The 19,981-nt window shown below is 38.7% G+C and overlaps 1 protein-coding gene across 1 annotated transcript in view; it reads right to left on the reverse strand.

Moving 5' to 3' along the window:
* The window catches only part of ATIC (5-aminoimidazole-4-carboxamide ribonucleotide formyltransferase/IMP cyclohydrolase), a 28,890-nt gene extending 9,212 nt beyond the window's left edge, over positions 1-19,678 (reverse strand). The window contains exons 1-11 of the mRNA XM_032859863.1: positions 19,593-19,678; positions 19,160-19,286; positions 16,424-16,500; positions 15,227-15,293; positions 11,143-11,231; positions 10,467-10,618; positions 9,980-10,136; positions 5,265-5,390; positions 4,388-4,495; positions 3,277-3,362; positions 1,991-2,080 (exon numbers count right to left, since the gene is read on the reverse strand). Coding sequence (XP_032715754.1) covers positions 1,991-2,080; positions 3,277-3,362; positions 4,388-4,495; positions 5,265-5,390; positions 9,980-10,136; positions 10,467-10,618; positions 11,143-11,231; positions 15,227-15,293; positions 16,424-16,500; positions 19,160-19,286; positions 19,593-19,611 — 1,098 coding nt within the window. The 5' untranslated portion in view covers positions 19,612-19,678. The remainder of the gene's footprint in view (positions 1-1,990; positions 2,081-3,276; positions 3,363-4,387; positions 4,496-5,264; positions 5,391-9,979; positions 10,137-10,466; positions 10,619-11,142; positions 11,232-15,226; positions 15,294-16,423; positions 16,501-19,159; positions 19,287-19,592) is intronic.
* Between the last annotated feature and the right edge of the window lie 303 nt (positions 19,679-19,981).

Raw genomic sequence — 19,981 nt, forward strand, 5'->3', positions numbered from 1 at the left:
CCTGTTCTACTAACTGAGCCAGCCAGGCATCCCAGGAATATATGTCATTTGTTGCTATCTTCCTCTCACAAATTTTGAACTGAAAAGGTATCAAGACATGAGAATAATCTACATAAGACCACTCTCTCCCTAGATATTTTTCTAAACTTCACAGTATCTCTTAAAAAGGATCTTTGACTTAGAAAGCACTGATATCCGTAACTTATAAGCAAGCCCTCATACTTAATTCATCCTAATTTGTACTTTCTTGAATTCCAAAATGTTCCCTTTTCTTCCGTATTATCAAATTTCTAAAACTGGGATGTGCTCTCCTTATTAACTGATGTCAAAAGAAACTTAGAGCCAGAGAGAGGAATAAAGCTATTTCACAGCTAAAATTATATGTCCATGTGCATTTGGCTAAACTCTCAAATAATATACTGGGGAACGCCCAGTGTAGTCTTTTGACATCTTCAAATGTAATGCTATCAGGTGCTGAAGAGGTTACGATGAGTTCAAAGTTTGGAAAACAATCTTCATGATGACATATGTAAGTATTAAATAGAGCTGTAAGTACTTATACCCTTAAAAAAGACCACTGGATTAAGAAACTGAAGAATACAGCCTCTGCTGACTGAAGGGCTGAACTTGAATGAAGGGCCTTAACAGAAAAGTATGTATACTTAATGTAGTATTTTTCTTCTCTCCTGAAAAGCTGACACTGAATTTGTAGTGGATCATACAACTAATGGTATCTTACAATGAAGGCTATATACTTAGAACTTCCATTATATGGAGTTATGATTCCACAAATCTTTTGACATGAGCACTTTCTGTAAAACAGCGTTATGAATTTTTATTTTAATTCAAATAACTCTGCTTTATCCATTTATAATCTTAGACAATGGGCTAGTTTCCCTAATAGGAAAGAGCTGGTCAAAATCAGTGAGGAAGGGCGCCTGGGTGGCTCAGTGGGTTAGGCCGCTGCCTTTGGCTCAGGTCATGATCTCAGGTTCCTGGGATCGAGTCCCGCATCGGGCTCTCTGCTCAGCGGGGCGCCTGCTTCCCTCTCTCTCTCTCTCTCTCTGCTTGCCTCTCCGTCTGCTTGTGATCTCTGTGTGTCAAATAAATAAATAAAAGCTTTAAAAAAAAAATCAGTGAGGAAAAATCTCAACAATTAATCAGAAAAACAGGCAAAGAATATGGTCAGATACTTCATAAAAAGGAATTAAAAATACTCTTAAATATGAAAAGATGTTCACCCCACACATAATGGGAAATTAAGCTGCAATAAGATGTCATTTTATCTATCTATTGTTAAGATGAAAAAGTTAAAGGACACAATGATGGTAAAGTTATTAGGAAATCAGCATCCTTAACATTCCCATTAAGACGTAAAATTTGTTGGAACGCCCTCAAAGAGAACAGGACCTATCAAAACTACCAATAACCACTGATTGCGACCCAGTTCTAATTCACTACACGGCGTGTGCAGTAGCTTAAGACTGGTGACTGCCTACACAAGCTACACAGACATGGGGCAAACTTCCAAGATGGTGAAACTATATGCATTTGTATTAGTGGGAAAAAAACAACAGAAAAGGAAAAAGAAATACAAATACTTGCTGTAAAGTATCAAATATTTCAGGAAGGATGAGTAAGAAATTAAAAATATTAATTACTTTTAAAGACATAACAGTAGCAGAAGGGAAGGATGGGGAAACTTTTCATCTAATAACATTAATACCTTTTGAACAGGAAACCATGTATAGGTATTAACTATTTTCTTAAAAATTTAAAATTTGAAACCAAGAGTAAGGATAGCTCTCCTCACCTACAACCTAAAAATTAACAGCAAGGAGAAAGAAAACTGTAGGACTTAGAATTAAAGAAACCACAGTAAAAAAGGATAAATTAAAAGGTTGTCATCATAAAAGAAAGGTTAAAAATGGGGAAAAAGCAACACAAAACAGAAGAGCAAATTACTGTTTTAAACATGAATTAAACTAACCTGAAGAACACAGTAGTTTCCATTTTTTTTTTTAGAAAGTATTTTCAAAGCTTCATCTTCATATCCTGGGGCAACAATACCATCAGATACCTATAAATATATTCAACATTAATTTCTACTTTCAAAAATTAGGGAACACTTCTTAACCAATCTAAGCACGATTGTCTGTCTTAATGCAGCAGTATTTTCCCGTTTCTACATCCAACAGATATGTTAAAACCTACACTCAGAAAAGATAAGTCTATGTTAGAATACAGCTTTGTACAGTTAACCTTATCTCATTTGCTATCCTTTCATGGTTTCTGGTTGTTTCAGTTTTAACTAAGAATACATAAACAATTCACTCTAATACATGTACCTTAGGAAGAAAAATGATTTCTCACTATTCTGTTCATGGAGTAGTGTTTTGCACCAGAAAAAGCATGTTCTAGTAGTCCCCACTCTGCCAGTACCAGGCAAAATGACCTTAGGCAAAGCTAGGTCCACAAGAGCAAGACATGGGGATCAGATTACATCTCCGTTAATAACCTTAGGCAAGGCAAGTACCTCAGGAGCAAGTCAAAGGGATCAGATTTAACATCTCTGAAAGATAGACAAGTCATAGTTCATACTACAAAGCCTTGTGCTACATCATAAAACGCAGCAGGTCAGCTTCACTGTGGGTGGAGATGGTAGAGGTCATGGGAAGAATCTCTAAAGCAACTAAATTATCAAGGCCTTGTAGCCTTCAGTTCTACCTATTTGTGTTCCCTCCAAACTAATCCAAGCTACCTTCTTTTGTCTTTCTGCCTCCTCGCCCCAAAATCCCACCCTTCGGGAATGCTTGTTTGGTGTTCAACTGATGGGGTTAGTTTTTCAGAGTAGTTTATTATCTTCCCCTACACAACTCTTCTATAACAGACCTACAAAGGTTTACGGTAAGGTTCATTTTTACATATCGAAGACAGCATCTTAGAATAGTAATTTTGAAATTATTTAGAAATAAATAATTTAGAAATAATAATTTTGGCATTAAGATAATGACTACCAGAAAATTAAAAAAACCCTAAATATATAAATTAAAACATAATCGCAAAATATCCATTTGAAACATTCACTAACCCTCAGAATTAAAAAACAGTCAAGGATTCATGTTCTACATAAATTATAAATATGTTAAACAATAAATTTAATTTATAAATGGTATAAATAAATATTGTAAGTTATGCTTTCAGTGAATGTATACTAGGAATAAACAGAGCTTTACTCAGTTATGGATGGATCAATACTCGGCAATGTCCACTAACCTCTCTGGAGATAATTTTGGCAGCAGGAACATCACAAACATCAGATAATGCAACAAAGTCACCAAACGAAGACATCCTATCAGCCCCTGTAAATAAAAATCAAAATGAGGTACGTGTTACAAATATCTCTGCACAGAAAAAGAAGTTTAAAAAAACCCCAATGTGATCATATAAAATCCATTTCTCTAAACAGAACTTTACTGTATTATGTAAGATCTAAACAACAGATTAGTAAGTCATTTAACTGAAATAATCACAACAAAGTATTCTTTAATTTTACCCTCTAGGCAAACTTCTGGAAGAGCCTGATAGCAACTGTATTTTAAGTTTTGTGGGCACCTGGTCTGTTATACCTACTCAGCTCTGCAGTTGTAGAAATCAGCCACAGCAACAAAGGGACACGGCCCTATTCCAATCAAACTGTATTTACAAAAACAGGTGGCAGGCTGGATTTATTTAGCACATTTCTTTATTTAGTGCCATAGTATGCTAACCCCTACTGTGGAAGGTCAATGGTGCTATCAAGTTTCTTGATGATCTTCTGAAAATGTTACAATAATATTCACAGGTTATTAACCTCATGAATTAGATATTCCTGACATATATAAAATATAACTCTAACCATATTCACTGTAGTTAAAAATAAGCACATAGGGGCACCTAGGTGGCTCAGGGGGTTCAGGTCATGGTCTTAGGGTCCTGGGATCGAGCCCTGCATTGGGGCTCTCTGCTCAGCGGGGAGCCTGCTTCCCCCACCCACCTGCCTCTCTGCCTACTTGTAATCTGTCTAATAAGTAAAATCTTAAAAAAAAACCAAACACATGATTTTAGTCATATACTAAACAATACAAATGCATTCAATAACCTAATGTGAAATCAGATGCACCAAATTCTAATTGTGTTTCCATTTATTACATGAAAATATGAACATACACTTTTATAAACAAATTTATTCCAAAGCACTCATATGGTCATTTCCTAAGTATTAACAAAAAACAAATCAAAAATAATCTGAAATCTGAAACAAAGGATATACTACTTTATTCTACTTAGGATAAAATACTCTTTTTTCTCTTTTAAGAACAAACAAGAACCCTATTACTCTTCTGACCTCTTGCTCTTGCATATGCAGTTGATATGGGTGTAAGGGTTTTATACAGATCATAGACCATGCAGACTTTGGCCTCGTCTTCACTGAGTGGAATTCCAACAGCAGCACCTGGTATAGAAAACCATAAAATAAACCTCCAAGTCTCAAGTTACTACTTATCCTCTCCTAAATCAAGACAACACTTTTCTTAACATCTAGTCTATGCAGCATAATTTCTTGTGCCTGTGCCAAATTAAGCAAACATTTGGCCAGATAATTAAACATCAAAAATAACAGTTTCAGGGGAGGGGAGAATCTTTTCTCTCTGGCTTCCAGAAACAACTACTGTCTGAGTCTGCCAGCACCATGCATATATACAAAGCTAGTTTACTTCACTAAGGACTCTCTCTCTACCTTGCTTGATATCACATACCATTTATTTCTTCCCTGTTTACATCAATTTAATATCAAATAAACATCAAAGAACTATGTAACAGAGTTGACTTAGACACAGAAGCAAAACGTATCTCATACAATGGCTATAAGAAGTTACAGATAAGGCATCACAACAACATCCTTATGTCTACTCAGTTCCATTTTCAACCATGTGGAAAAATATTTAGTCATACTGAATTAAGCCATTTTACTTTATTTTTTATACATTTCCACTGCAAAAAAGTGATTTCCTGATCCTATCTCATGGTAATATTATACAGTTACATATATGTAAGTAACACGTTACTATCAGATTTGATATTACTACATTAAAACTGTCCACAAAAGTGGTTTGAGACTTTAGAGAATGTCTATATTCACATTAGAACATGTCAATTCTTTCTAAAATCAAAAAGAAGGCATTTTAAACAGATCCAGAGCATTCCAGAGAGTAGTGCTTTACCTGCTGGGCTGACATGTTTGAAAGAGGCAGCAGCTGGAATGCCTAAAGCTTCTTTGAGTTCCTTCACCAGCTGCCAGGCATTCAAAGCATCACACAAGTTTATAAATCCAGGGGCTCCATTTAGAACTACATATAGAAACATTATATAACACATCATCAAGAAGGATCAACACAATCAGATATATGTACATTTCTGAAAAAAACATGCCAAGGTAGCACAAGTATCTTTTCAGAAAAGTGTAATTAAGAGACAAATACATGTACACAAACATAAATAACTCGATGAAAAAAAGAATAAAACATTAGAGCCTAAGCCTACCTTACCAAAAAAGAAAAAAAAAAAAATACACACACACACTCTCTCTCTCTCTCTCTCTCTCTCTCTCACACACACACACACACACACACACACGCTACTGGAGAAACCAACTCCAGACAATCTAGAAATAAACCAATAGAGAACTCAGGAATGGGAGAAAGAATGACGAGACCAGTGATCATCAGGGATCCACTTCACTACAGAACTAAGATAACACAATCGTGGCAATTACAGACAATACAAAATCTAAGTTATAAACCTTGTAAATATAAGGATATTATTACAAACTAATGCAAGAGCTGTGGGTAGAAGAAAGTAAGGGGAAAAATGAGTCGGATTTTTCCTCCTTTATACCAGACTCAGTAGGCTCTGCCTAAAGTTGAAATGCACTTAGAAAGATCACAACCTCCAACTTTCTCATTGCCTATTTTCTTAACAATGGCAGGATTTTTTTAGGAGCTATTATCTCTTGTGAATAAATTATAAACTCCACACATACAAAAAAATGGGCCCATTAATTAAAAACAAATTTATAACTGCATTTCCTTTGTGTTATCTTGGATAGTGCATACTTTTTTTTTTAAGATTTTTTTTTTTTTTTAAATTTATTTGAGAGAGAGGCAGTGAGAGAGAGCATGAGCGAGAAGAAGGTCAGAGGGAGAAGCAGACTCCCCGTGGAGCTGGGAGCCCGATGCGGGACTCGATCCCAGGACTCCGGGATCATGACCTGAGCCGAAAGCAGTCGTCCAACCAACTGAGCCACCCAGGCGTCCCGGATAGTGCATACTTTTAAAAATAAACTTCGACAAACACTTACTGAGTGCCTACCACAAAGTTGGGCACTGTTTTAGGTACTGGAGATATTACCAACAAATAAACTAGCCCCTCCCACACAGAGCTTACAGGAGAGACATAGAAGAAACAAAATCGGCAATTAATAATAAACAATAAGAAAATATTAAGTACTTACATAAAAGAGTTAAAAACATACCCACAGAAAAACTTGTACTTGAATGTTTATAGCAGCTTTATTCATAACTGTCAAAAACTGTATTTCTATTTCTGATGTCTTTCAAGAAATGAATGGATAAGGGCGCCTGGGTGGCTCGTGGGTTAAAGCCTCTGCTTTCGGCTCAGGTCATGATCTCAGGGTCCTGGGATCGAGCCCTGCCATCGGGCTCTGTGCTCAGCAGGGAGCCTGCTCCCCCAACCCCCCACCTGCCTCTCTGCTACTTGTGATCTGTCTGTCAAATAAATAAATTTAAAGAAAAAGAAAAAAAGAAGTGAATGGATAAACTAACTAGGATATATCCATGTACAACGGAATATTATTAAACAGGAAAAAGAAAAGAGCTTTCAAGCCACCAAAACAATGGAGGAACCTTAAACGCATATTGCTAAATGAAACAAGCTACTGTGAAAAGGCTAAATGATTCCAACCTTAGGACACTATGAAAACAGTAAAAATATAAGTGGCTGCAGTTGTCAAGGAGGCAGAATACAGGGAATTTTTAGGGAGTGAAGCTATTCTGCACGATACCATCAAGGTAGATACAAGACATTACGAATGTCAAACCCCAAAGAATATACAACACAAAGAGTGAGCCTTAATGTAAACAACAGACTTTAGTTAATAATGAATCACTACTGGTTCATCCATTTTAATAAATGTACCATATTAATGCAAGATATTAAAAGGGGAAACTGGGGGGCACCTGGGTGGCTCAGTGGGTTAAAGCCTCTGCCTTTGGCTTGGCTCATGGTCTCAGGATCCTGGGATCGAGCCCCGCATCGGGCTCTCTGCTCAGCAGGGAGCCTGCTTCCCCCCCCCCTCCTCTCTCTCTGCCTACTTGGGATCTCTGTCGAACAAAATCTTAAAAAAAAAGGGGGGGGTACTGGGGAGAGGAGATCCAGAGGGAGGGAATGTCTGGGAACTCTGTACTTTGTGAGATATTTTTCTGTAAATCTAAAACTAATTTATAAAGTCTATTATAAAAAACAAGGGGATGCCTGGATGGTTAAGCGTCCAACTCTTTTTAAAAATTTTTTACTTATATTCAACTTAATTAACATACACTATATTATTATTTTATATACAAATAGTATATTAACATGTACTATATTAGTTTCAGAGATAGAATTTAGTGACTCATCCGCCACATAGAATACTCAGTACTCATTACTTCAAGTGCTCCCCTTAAGGCTCATCACCCAGTTACCCCATTCCCCTACCCACCTCCCTTCCAGCAATCCTCAGTTTCCTATATTTAAGAGTCTTTTATGGTTTGCCTCTGTTTTTGTCTTATTTTATTTTTCCTTCTCTTCCCTTATGTTCATCTGTTTTGTTTCTTAAATTCCATGAGTAAAACATATGGTATCTGTCTTTCTTGGACTTATTTCATTTAGCATAATACCCTCTAGTTCCAACCATGTCATTGTAAATGGCCAAGAGTTTGTTCTTTTTTATGGCTGAGTAATATTCCACTGGATATATATATACCTAACTCATGATTCCAGCTCAGATCATGATCTCAGGGTCATGGGATTGAGCCCTGCGTTGGGCTCTGCATTCAGTGGGGAGTCTGCTTCTTTCTCTCTCTCTGCCCCTCTCCCCAGCTTGTGCAGGGAGTCTTTATAAGTAAGTCTTACAAAGTAAGTCTTAAAAAAAGACGTGAAGGTCAGTCTTAAAAAAAATAGAAGTACCTAAAAAAACAGTTCCTTTGACCAACATCAATGAAAGAGCTTTGAAAATGAAAAACATGGGATATTAAAGTACATGGAAGTATTTCTTGCCTCAGAATTTAAATGGGAAACAGTATAAGCAGGAAATAACAGCAGATAAAATAGCAGAACTTCCTGTTTTAAGAAATTCTAAAAGTAAAAATTCATGCAAAATGTCTGACTACTCCTTCAATAAATACTTAGGGAACATGCCAAGCAATATTCTAAGTACTGAGAATGCAGCAATGAACAAACAAGAAGCAATGAACAAAGACTGACAAGGCTTCTGCTCTCAGGGAAAGATAATCAAATGGGAGAGGACTAAAACATAAATAAATGCAGCAAAAGAGTGTTGTGATAAAAGTGTGATGGGCAGCTACTTCAGTCTAGGTGATCACAGAAAGCTTCTCCTGGGAGGTGACTTAAAGCTGAGATCTGAATGACAAGCGAGTGAGACCTTGAAAACCACAGCAAAGGCCACAGACACTGGGCCTGCTGACCAAAAGGAAAACAGGCCCTGGAGTGCAGCAGATAGGGGACGGTTATCAAGGAAGAAGAAGAGTCAGATAACAGTGTCTGTAGGGCATGAAGAGGCATCTAAGTGGGAGGAAAAGCCAAAGAATGGTCTCCTGGCGTACCATCATCTGATTTACATGTTTATGATTCCTCTGCTGTGAATAGAAAAGACAGTAAAGCAGAGAGCAGTTAGACTACTATAGTCTGGGAGACGTTGGGGGTCACTGTGTGGACTTCCACAGTGTTAGAAAAGATTCAAAATGTATCTGAAATAGAGAAATAATAGAAGTTGATCCAATGAATGAGAAGGGGAAGGAGTATTTCAGATTCTCCTCAAATCTCTGACATTGCTCCCTGCTTCTCCTCTCCCTCAGTTGCTAACGAGGAGGAAAGAGACAGGAATACCTACATTTTCCCACCACCAAATGTACCAACCAGTGTGCTCTGTTTTTGCCTTCACAGTACATGAAGAAGCTGTCCCTGCTGTCACCCAAGGCCAGCCCTTCTACCACTGCTTGGGCCTTCAAGGCCTTCGCACCCACAACTCTCTCCCTGCCCTGTGCACCCATTCCCCCCCTCCAAGAGTAAAAAAGAACAAAAAAGTGAAAATTCTCTTAATTCTATAGACCCATGGAAGTCCTAATTAACTTTCCTGTTCAAAGAATTACCTTTATTTTTGTTATTTCCTAACCTCACTTTCCTTAATTTGGCCCACTTCAGTGGGGCTTCCAGGTCCATCATTCCAAGGTAATCGTTCTTGCAATTTTTCCCAGATTAAACAGTCACTTTTCTGTTCTCAGTAGCATTCCAAACCAGTTGAAACCCTGCAGGTTTTCTGGCCTTGTTTTCCTCTGCTGGTTCCTCTACTGCTTAACCTCCGTCTGTGAAATCTACCCTTCCTGCTCTACATCTCTAAAATCATCCGAATGCCAAAGACATTCCAAACTCTATCTCCACCCTGACCTCTCTCCAGAACCCCTAATTATCTCAACAGTTTTCACTCACAAGTCTACCTGGCACCTCATACTGCAGATGGCTAAAAAGGCATTATGTAATTTATCTTCTCAATGTGAAACACATCAGATACAATAAAGAGAAAGAAACACATACCCCCCGCCCCCGACATAGCAAACAATGCCACATAACACACAGCCTTTACCTGTGATGGGAAGCTTGGGCTTCAGCGTGTATAACTGGGCAGGAGTTTGATGAGGGTTCATTCCATACCTCAAAGGCATCTGAGATATTCCTTTACTATACTGTCTCCTGAAGTAATCTGAAATTGCTTCATCATATTGTGCCGTATGAGTGAAGGCCTACAAAAAGTGTAAGTTTTGTGGAACACCAGCAGCACTTACCAAAGTGGGAACGAGAGGGTTTTAGGTAGCACATAACAAACTACAGTCCTTGCCCACACATGACTGTGCAGGAAAGACACTCAATAACACTAAAAACACAATGAATCATTCTCTCCGAGACTCTTCCAATCTTTTTCTCCAAGGCTCTTTTAATCTTTTTGATGTTACCTCTGTACTACCTGGGTCTCTTCATTTATAGGAAAAGGACAGCAGCTCCACGGAGACCTACTGAAAACTGAATACCATTTGGTTTGGCACACACTGCACTGGATAAAAGTGCATCCCTACCTTCAAGGCTAACTGACGTCTGGTCTCCAAGGAGGTGTCTTTGCTGTTGGAGCTCTGCATCTCTGTGGACACAGCTGCATAGTCCTCGGGTTCACATACTACTGTCACCCGAGCATGGTTTTTGGCTGCTGCTCTCAGTAGGGTTACTCCGCCTTGTGAGAACAAAAGACAATTTGTATTTCCATATGAGCTTAAACTCCTTCAAATAAAGTCAATGTAAACATACTTCTAATTTTTGACTCAAAAATGTAGAAAACATACCCCAGATGAATCTCTACACAAAGAAATGGCTTAGAAAATATAGACGAATTACAATTACCCCAGAACACAATCTGGGAGCAGTAATGATTTCCTGCTCCCTCAATGTTCTGATTCTTGGTGAACATCAAAACAAAATCTATTTTAAAAATATAAATAGTGTTTGGGGTGTGTGGGTGGTTCAGTTCGTGAATCTCAGGGTTGTGAGATCAAGCCCCATGTCAGGCTCTAGGCTCGGGGTAGGGTCTGCTTGTCCCTCTCCCCATGCTCCTCCCTGCTGCTTGCGCACGCGCTCTCTCTCTCTCTCAAATACATAAAATCTTTAATAAAAAATGTAAATATTCGAAAAATAAATAAATTAAGTAAAATGTAAGTAATCCTCCCATATCAGTCTTCAAATATGGTTTTGCTGACTTACCAATATCAATCTGCTCAACAGCCTGTTCAACAGTTACATCTGGAGAAGCCACTGTCTTCACAAAGGGATAGAGATTGCAGACGACAACTCTAAACCAAAAAGGAATTCAGCTGTTGTTAGAAATGCAAACTTTATGGGGTTTACATATAAGTTAGTCATTAGCTTTAACGTGATGGAAGAGTCTAAAGATCTAAAATATAAACTATAATCCTAGCATTTTAGAATTCTAAAAAATATACTGAAATGTCAGGAGCTCCCACTGTTGCATAACATAGTTAATAAAAGTAGCTTTGGTCAACAAGTTCTCTCAAAACATTACTTCCTCCAAATCATACTGCAACGTTACTGCCTGGGTAAACTTAGCTACCCATTATATAATTCAGCCATCAAAAAACCGTATTTAAAAATTTTAAAAGAAGTGCAAAATACAAGGCTACAGATAACAACCTCATTTTAGAATATAATCACTTTTATCTACATTCAATTTTGGATTCTATTTCTGATGGGTCATGTACAATGATGAAAAATGACAGACCATTCTAAGGGTGAAATATTTGTTTCTTTGCTTGTTTTGTCTTCAGAGAGATCATACACAATGATGTTAACAGGACGTCCAAAAGAATAATTTAAAATACAGAACTAATATAAAATTAACAATTAGTAGAGTTCCATGCTTAGGCCTGCAAGGTGAGGAGCTCTGTGGGCAAGTTCACTCCCAGGGAAATAAGCACAACTAGTAAAAACTAATTAAAACAAAACAAAATAAAAAAACAGAAGAGGAACACTTGTAATGTCTACAACCCTGATACCAAAACCAGACAAAATGTTGCAATAAAAATATAAACCAGTATCTTATGAATACTGACACAAAAATCCTCAACGAAATACTAGCAAACTGAAACCAACAAAATATAAAAAGGCGCACACACTACAGCCAAATATGGTTTACCCAAGGAATGTAGACTTAGCTTAGCATCTAAAAACCAATTAATGTAAGAGCCCATTTCAATAAAACAAAGAAAACCACGTGAGCACCTCAACAGATGCACAAAAAGCACCCACTCATGATAAAAAGACTCAAAAAATTAATAGAAGAGAACTTGCTCAACATAATAAAAGGTATTTAAGAAAAACCCCCAAACCTACAGCTAACATTCTATTTAAAGGTGAAAGACTGAATGCTTTCCCCTAAGCTCAGGAGCAAGACAAGGATGTCTACCCTTACCACTGTACTGGAGGTTCTAGCAGGTCAATTAACAAAGCAAATTAAATAAAAAGCATCAAGATTGGAAAGGAAAAAATAAAGCTATCTCTATTAGCCCGTGGCATGATCTTGTATACAGAAAAATCCCAAGGGATTTAACAAAAAAAAAAAAAACGATTAGCACTGAGTTTAGCCAAGGTTACGGAACATATGATTAAGTGAATTTATGTACATTAGCAACAAATAATCCAAAGAGAAATTAAGAAAACAATTTTACTAACAGTAGCATCAAAAACCACAAAAGAAAGTTTAAGAATTTAACAAAAGCATACGACTTGTATGCTAAAAAGTAGAAAACATTATTGAAAGAAATTAAAGAAATCTAAGCAGATGGAAAGGCATCCCTGTTTACGACCAGAAGACTTAATATTAGGACAGCAACCTCCTCTGAAATTGATACACAGATTGAACACAATCTCTAGGAAACTCTTATTTGACAGAGATCACAAGTAGGCAGAGAGGCAGGAAGGGGGGGAGGGGGAAGCAGGCTCCCTGCTGAACAGAGAGCCCGATGTGGGGCTCAATCCCAGGACCCTGAGACCATGACCTGAGCCAAAAGCTGTTTTTTTGCAGAAGTGGGCAACCTGATCCTAAAATTCACACTGAAATGCAAAGGACCCTGAATACCCAAAACAATCTCGAAAAAGAAGTTGGAGGACTCACACTTCTCAATTTCAGTATCTGCCACAAAGATACAACGATATGGCGCCAGCATGACAGATACAGTTCAACTGTGCCAAGACCATTCAATGGGGGAAAGAAGTTTTTCAACAAATGATGCTGGGGCAAATGGACCATCACATTCAGAAGAATGAAGATGGACCCCTAACTTATATATAAAAAGTAACTTTAAAAAATCAGGGGCGTCTGGGTGGCTCAGTGGGTTAAGCCTCTGCCTTCAGCTCAGGTCATGATCTCAGGGTCCTGGGATCAAGCCCTGCATCTGATTCTCTATTCAGTGGGGAGCCTGCTCTACCCCCCACTCTCTGCCTGCCTTTCTGCCTACTTGTGATATCTCTCTCTGTCAAATAAATAAAAATAAAATCTTAAAAAAAAAAAAAAGGAAAGTAAAAAAATAAAGAAAAAATCAAAGACCTAAAAACATAAAAACTACAACTAAAAAACTCTTACATCTTCACTATCCTGGATTATGTCATTGCTTCTTAGATACACCAAAAACATAGGCAACAAAAGAAAAATAGATAAAATGGACACTGCCAAAATTTAAAGGTTTTATGATGGTCAAAGGGCACCATAAACAAAGATAAGCCATAGAATGGGAAAAAATAAACCCTTACAGTTCAATAATAAAATGAGAAATAATAAAAAAATGGGCAAAGGATTAAAATGCACATTTCTCAACAGGTACAAAAATGGCCAATGAACAATGACAAAACGCTGAGTCACTAGGAAAGCCGGTAATAACCACAACGACGTGCCAGCCATCATGAGTAAAAGATGTTGGTGGGGATGCGGAAAAACTTCCTATACTACTGCAGGCAATGTAAAATGATGCAGCACACTGGAAAATAATCTGGCAGCTGCTGGAAAGTTTAAACATACTTATCAGATGACCAGGGAATTCCACTCCTAGGTATATAACCAAGAAGAATGAAAATATATGTCTGCACAAAAACTTGTTACATGAATGATCATGGTTGCATTGTTTCTAATAACCAAAATGTGGAAACAATGCAAATGCCCATTAGCTGATGAACTGATAAATAAAATGGGGTATATCCATACAATGGGTTTGCAGTAATAATAATAATAAAAAAGTGCTGAAACATATTAGAACATGGATGAACCTTGAAAACAAGTGAAGGAGTCAGTCACAAAGGACCACACATTATATGATTCCATTGGTATGAAATGCTGTGTATAGATAAATCCAAAGACAGAAAAGACTATGGTTGCACAAGGTTGGGAGGTTTTAGGGGAAATGAAGAATGAATGCTAATGCATATGGGAGAGGAGGTGATGAATATGTTCTAATATTAACTCTGGTGATGGCTGCACAATTCTAAATATACTAATACTACTGAATTATAGATTTTAATTTGGGAAATTGTATGTGTTGTATCAATGAAGTTATATACACACTAAAAAGAAATAGTGTGTATTTTTATGCAAATAACTACACTGTTAATATTTACCAACATTTATGTCATAGCTTCCTTAAAAAAAGGTTCTTTTCTGGGGCACCTGGGTGGCTCAGTGGGTTAAGCCTCTGCCTTTGGCTCAGGTCATGATCTCAGGGTCCTGGGATTGAGCCCTGCGTCGGGCTCTCTGCTCAGCAGGGAACCTGCTTCCTCCTCTCTCTCTGCCTGCCTCTCTGCCTACTTGTGATCTCTGCCAAATAAATAAAATCTTTGAAAAAAATTCTTTTTTTTAGTTTAATTATGAATTTTACTAATATAAAATTGACAAAATTAAAAATGCTTATGTATGTACAGGGCGCCTGGGTGGCTCAGTGGGTTAAGCCTCTGCCTTCGGCTCAGGTCATGATCTCAGGGTCCTGGGATCAAGCCCCACATCAGGCTCCCTGCTCAGTGGGTATCCTGCTTCCCCTTCTCTCTCTGCCTGCTGCTCTGCCTACTTGTGATCTCTCTTCCTCTGTCAAATAAACAAAAAAATCTTAAAAAAAAAAAATGCTTACGTATGTACAATGTCATACAGACAGTATTCAATAAATGTTTATAGTGAGTGAATAGGAAACTAAACCTAACGTTAATCTTGGTCTTAAAAGGGAGGGCACCAGGTTTAGCATACTTATTGTCTGATCCTTAACGTATTAAAATTTTAACTTCCAATTTTTACCTTATAAGACTGAAATCAAGTCTGGCCATGTCAGCATTATCTTCTGGGATATTACGAGCCAAGATTCCTAATTTAACAAAGTTAAAGTATTAGGTTCAAAAAACACATCAGAATAAGATACTTCTTTCCAACACGGTCCCACCAATCAAGTTAAAGCCTCTAATACTGCCTAATCAAGAAGACTAAAAAATAGAGAGTTAAAATTTTACAGTATGTTTAAAAGCTCTTGTATCAGTTCTTTATTACTCCCCCCCCCCTTTTTTTTAAAGATTTTTTATTTTCAAGTAATCTCTATACCCTACGTGGGGCTTGAACTCACAGCCCCAAGATCAAGAGCCATATACTCCAATGAGTCAGCCAGGTGCTCCCCCTTACTCACCTTTTTTTAAGCAACAAAATGAGAAAGAATTTTCACTTAACTGTTACCAGTTCCATGCATCTATGCATTCTCATAAGTATAAGTAAATGGCTTATCTGATGATCCTCCTCAGCGTAATAGCCTTTTATTCTGCCAAATTTTACTTTAACTGGTAAATTAGCAATATACCTGTTTTTCACCATTTTTGGCTGATGTATAATTTGTTCTCCCAGATGAGCACTATGAAAAAGAATTCTTTTAAAGTCTGTTACAAGGGGACCTGGGTAACTCAGTCGGTTGAACGTTTGACTTGTGATTTCAGCTCAGGTCATGATTTCAGGGCCCTGGAACTGAGCCCCTTGTTTGGCTCATGCTCTTTGGGCAGTTTGCTTGGGATTCTCTCCCTCCTTCTGCCCCTCTCCCCACACAAGCACACATGTGCATGCTCTCTCTAAAATAGATAAATCTTAAAGAAGTCAGTTACACTGTAATACTTTACTCTAAGTTTGCACTGTAATAAAAGTCTTTTCACACATGCAACTGAAATATTTTCACTAACTCCAGCAGAAAATATGACTCTAAATTAGTTATCAGGTCAGGACTAATAAAGAGGCGAGGAAAACAATGTGATTCCTTCACATAATAAGGCAAACTAGATTTTAAACAGGTTCTAATGAATTATGAACTTTAGCAGCAAATGTGATGAAACCAATATAGACTCTCAGATAGTTTTCTGAGCTTATGACCTGCCTTTTTCCTCATTTATTCTACAAAGTGATCAACCAAAATATTCCTGAAGACCACTGATTGTTTGAAATTGAAAAGTACCAAACACTTACCAGCATGGACTGCAGGATGCAATGTTTTCACACGCCCCCCTAACATTTCAGGAAATCCTGTCAGCTCAGAGACATCTCTGAAAATAGATGAACAGAATATTGCTGTTTCTGCTGAATTGTCATTATACACAGTTCTCAAGCAAATCTTCTAACATTATATCTACTGTCCTCATTTGGGAGAATTTTCCAGAGCCTGAATCTTCAGAGCTCAGAAACTGAATCAGATGCCATACATTCAGTTGAGAAGTAATTTATAGTAATATATACAATAACCACTAAAAACATCTTTGCTTCAGAAGCAGACTAAAGTAAAAACAAGCATTTATCTTCACGATTAAACAAATGTAAAGATGGCAAATCAAATGAATGGGGAAGTAAAAGACTGTGTTTTAGTAAGGTGGTGTTAGTACTAAAATACTGGTTTAGCGCATATAAAAATAAATTCCTAATGAATCAAAGGTTTGAGCATTTAAAAAAAAAAATCACAGAACTACCAAAATTCAATACATGAGAAATGTGCTCAAAGCATTAAACAAAATATTAGTAGATCTATGTAAAATGTTAAGTTTTACACAGAAAAAAAATTAAGCAGGAAAAAATAATTGCGAAATATGACAAAGGGTCAAACGCAAGGCAATACTTAAATATCGATTCAGATCACCACTGGCACGAATTCCCATGCGCCCAGGTGATTTACAAGCAAATTTTAATGACATGAAAAAATGCCAACAATGTTAGGTGAACAAAATCAAGAAGCAAAATTATCTTCTGTATAAGCTAAAAAATAAATGTATGTTTATAAGCAATTGGAAGAAAGCACATCAACATGTTCAACAAAATTATAAGCTATTTATTAGCTTCTTTACAATTTTCTACAATTTTCACAATTTCTACAACCAACATACATGGCCTTTGTAGTAAAAAAAAAAACCAAAACAAAACAAAAAACAAAACCAACAAATATTTTAAAGCAGCAAATTCCAATAGGGTATAGAATTTCCTGGGTAGAGTCTCCTATTAAGACCCATTGGCAGATGACTATATCTGACCAAGGGCTCATATATTTCCAACAAACTGAAAAACTGGTGACAGCCTGGTGTCCAATTAAAAATTCCCTTTCCCGGCATTCACGAAATAAACTCCAGTTCCTCCAAGAGAAGGTAATTGCTAAATCAAAGAAGGGAGATGTACTCTTAGAATGAAAAACCAGGTGGGGTAATTAAAAAGCTTGCTGCATCTTTAGATTTCAGAATCTGCATGCAACAGGTACAGTCTTCAGATAATTCTGTGTGCTCACTGCTGTATAGTCACCAACTAAAATCTCATCAGTTTACCTCACACCTCCAGGTTAACTTCCTAGGATAGAATCTGGCTCTAAATTTTATTAGCTGTGTTAGCTGTATGAACTTGGCCAAGTTATCTAACTTTTTTGTGCCTCAGTTTCCTTGTTTATAAAGGGAGATAGTACTACCTACACCAAAAAGTTGTTGTAAGGATTACATGAGTGCGTGTGTGTGTGTGTGTGAACAGTTTTATACTTTAACAGGAGAGAAGTACATTTACATTCCCAATTTTTAAGAAATACATAGCTACAATGGGTAAGCAAGGGGTCAGCAGAGGTACAGATCAAACAAGACTCAACAGTTTATAAATTTTTAAACTGAGGAATGGATATGCAACAGGAAGGCTCAATGTATTATTCTACATTTTATTATATCCATAATATTTCCATAATACAGTTTAGTGGAGGAAAAAAGGCTACAGAAGGAGTTTGCTTAAACTGAAAGATCCAACTACAATAGCATCCAACATGCTCTAGTCTAGATTTTCGATTCTCACTCTGCTGCTCTTCAGAAAAGACTGACCTGTCTCTCAGGATTTGAGAACATCAAAAAGATGATGCAAGAAGACTTTGGAAAATATAAAGCCTTTATTTAGTAAGTAAAGTAAGGCATTCTTGCCATTTCAACATGTCAAATTTAGGAAAGCTGTGTACTGCCCACAGAAGGCAAAATGATACGATTAAAAAATATGACCCAGAGGGCAAGCAGCAAAATTTTTCAGTGGCAGCAAAAACAGATCTTTCATTTCTTTGCTGAAATATATTTCAGGAGTGGGTGTGTCCACTGAAGTGTCACTGCCATTCATTAGAGCTGTCCTATAGCCTTTTTCATTTTCTTCCCCTCAGTAGTGACTCCCTCTCCAACCAGAACGCCAGCTCTCTGAGGTCAGGAATGGCAGCCTGACTTACCTTTTGCTCATTCCTTCTTCCCATCACTTACCCAGGTAAGGGACAGCTTGTGGGTAAGGGAACAAATGACAGACTTGTGCCTTTAAATAATTTACAGGGATAGTAAGGGAACACAGGGAGACTTGAATCCTAACGCTGTCAACAGCTTCACTCGAGCCAGTCAAAAGAGAGCATGTGACTCATGTAACTTGAGTTTTTCTTTAATCACAAATGGCCCTCCTAAATTAATGTGCCACAGTGGCTGAGAAATGGGGAGTCCTGGGGTTCCAACCCTGAACTTAAGTCCTCACTGAACTCTGTAAACTTGAGCACAAGTTACTACACCTCTCTGAGCCTTACCTTCCTCCTCTGTAACGGGGTTAAGTGGTGCTGGAAGGGGGAAATGACGTCTTTTACTCACTGTGCCCGGGGTGCATGACTTTCCGGTGGACTGCATCACACTGCGCTCCGACTGCCCTGAGCTTAAGAACTCCGCTGTGCCTTACCTGACTGCCAGACCTGCATCCCTGAGAGCTTTTGCAGTCCCTCCAGAGGCGATCAGATTCAAACCAACTGAAGTTAGGTTTCTGGCAAATTCCACAAGGCCCGTTTTGTCAGAGACACTAAATAAGGCTGAAACAAGATATTTTTCCTCATCACTCGCAGTACATGACATTAAGACCTACAAGGCCTTGGGTGGTGGGGGCGGCTGGGAGACTAACAGTCGCGAATCTCGAGGCCATGAAGGCGACCCACAGTGGCCAGACCCAGCTTGGGAACTCCCCCCGGGTCAGACACCCGCAAGCCGCGCAAAAGCCAACGGGCCGCGGGACTCACACTCACAGCTGCACCGCTCGGCGCCGCCATTGCGTACTCGGTACGCCGGGGGGCAGGGGCGCCGCGAGCGGGGCTCCGGGAGGGCGCGCGGGGGAGGCTCACCGAGCTGGCTGGGTGCCATGGCTGCGGGCGGCGGGGTCTGGGCCAGGCGGGGGCGGCAGCGGTAACACCACGTGCGGAGGGGCGCCGAGCGGGTAAGACGCGCGCTCGCGTGGGCAGGCAGCGGGAAGAGGCGGGCGGTCACCTGACCTGCCACGTGACCCGGCCGCCCCGGAGCCCCGCCCTGTTCTATCTTGGGCGTGGAACTTGAGCCTCGGGGTTGAAGGGAAGGCGGGAGGGAGGTTGCCGCTGGCTTTCTTAGGCCGGAACCTGAAGGGAGCTCCACCCCAGGCTCCTATTCTGACCGTGACTTGTCTCTTCTCGCGGAGTTGAGGCGGCTGCGGGACCTCGGGGGCAAATTTCTGCTCCCCAGGGCGGGCCTGTCCCCCGAA

The sequence above is a fragment of the Lontra canadensis genome, unplaced genomic scaffold (assembly GCF_010015895.1).
Source record: "Lontra canadensis isolate GAN:19392208 unplaced genomic scaffold, GSC_riverotter_1.0 scaffold18, whole genome shotgun sequence".
Taxonomy (NCBI): Eukaryota; Metazoa; Chordata; class Mammalia; order Carnivora; family Mustelidae; genus Lontra; species Lontra canadensis.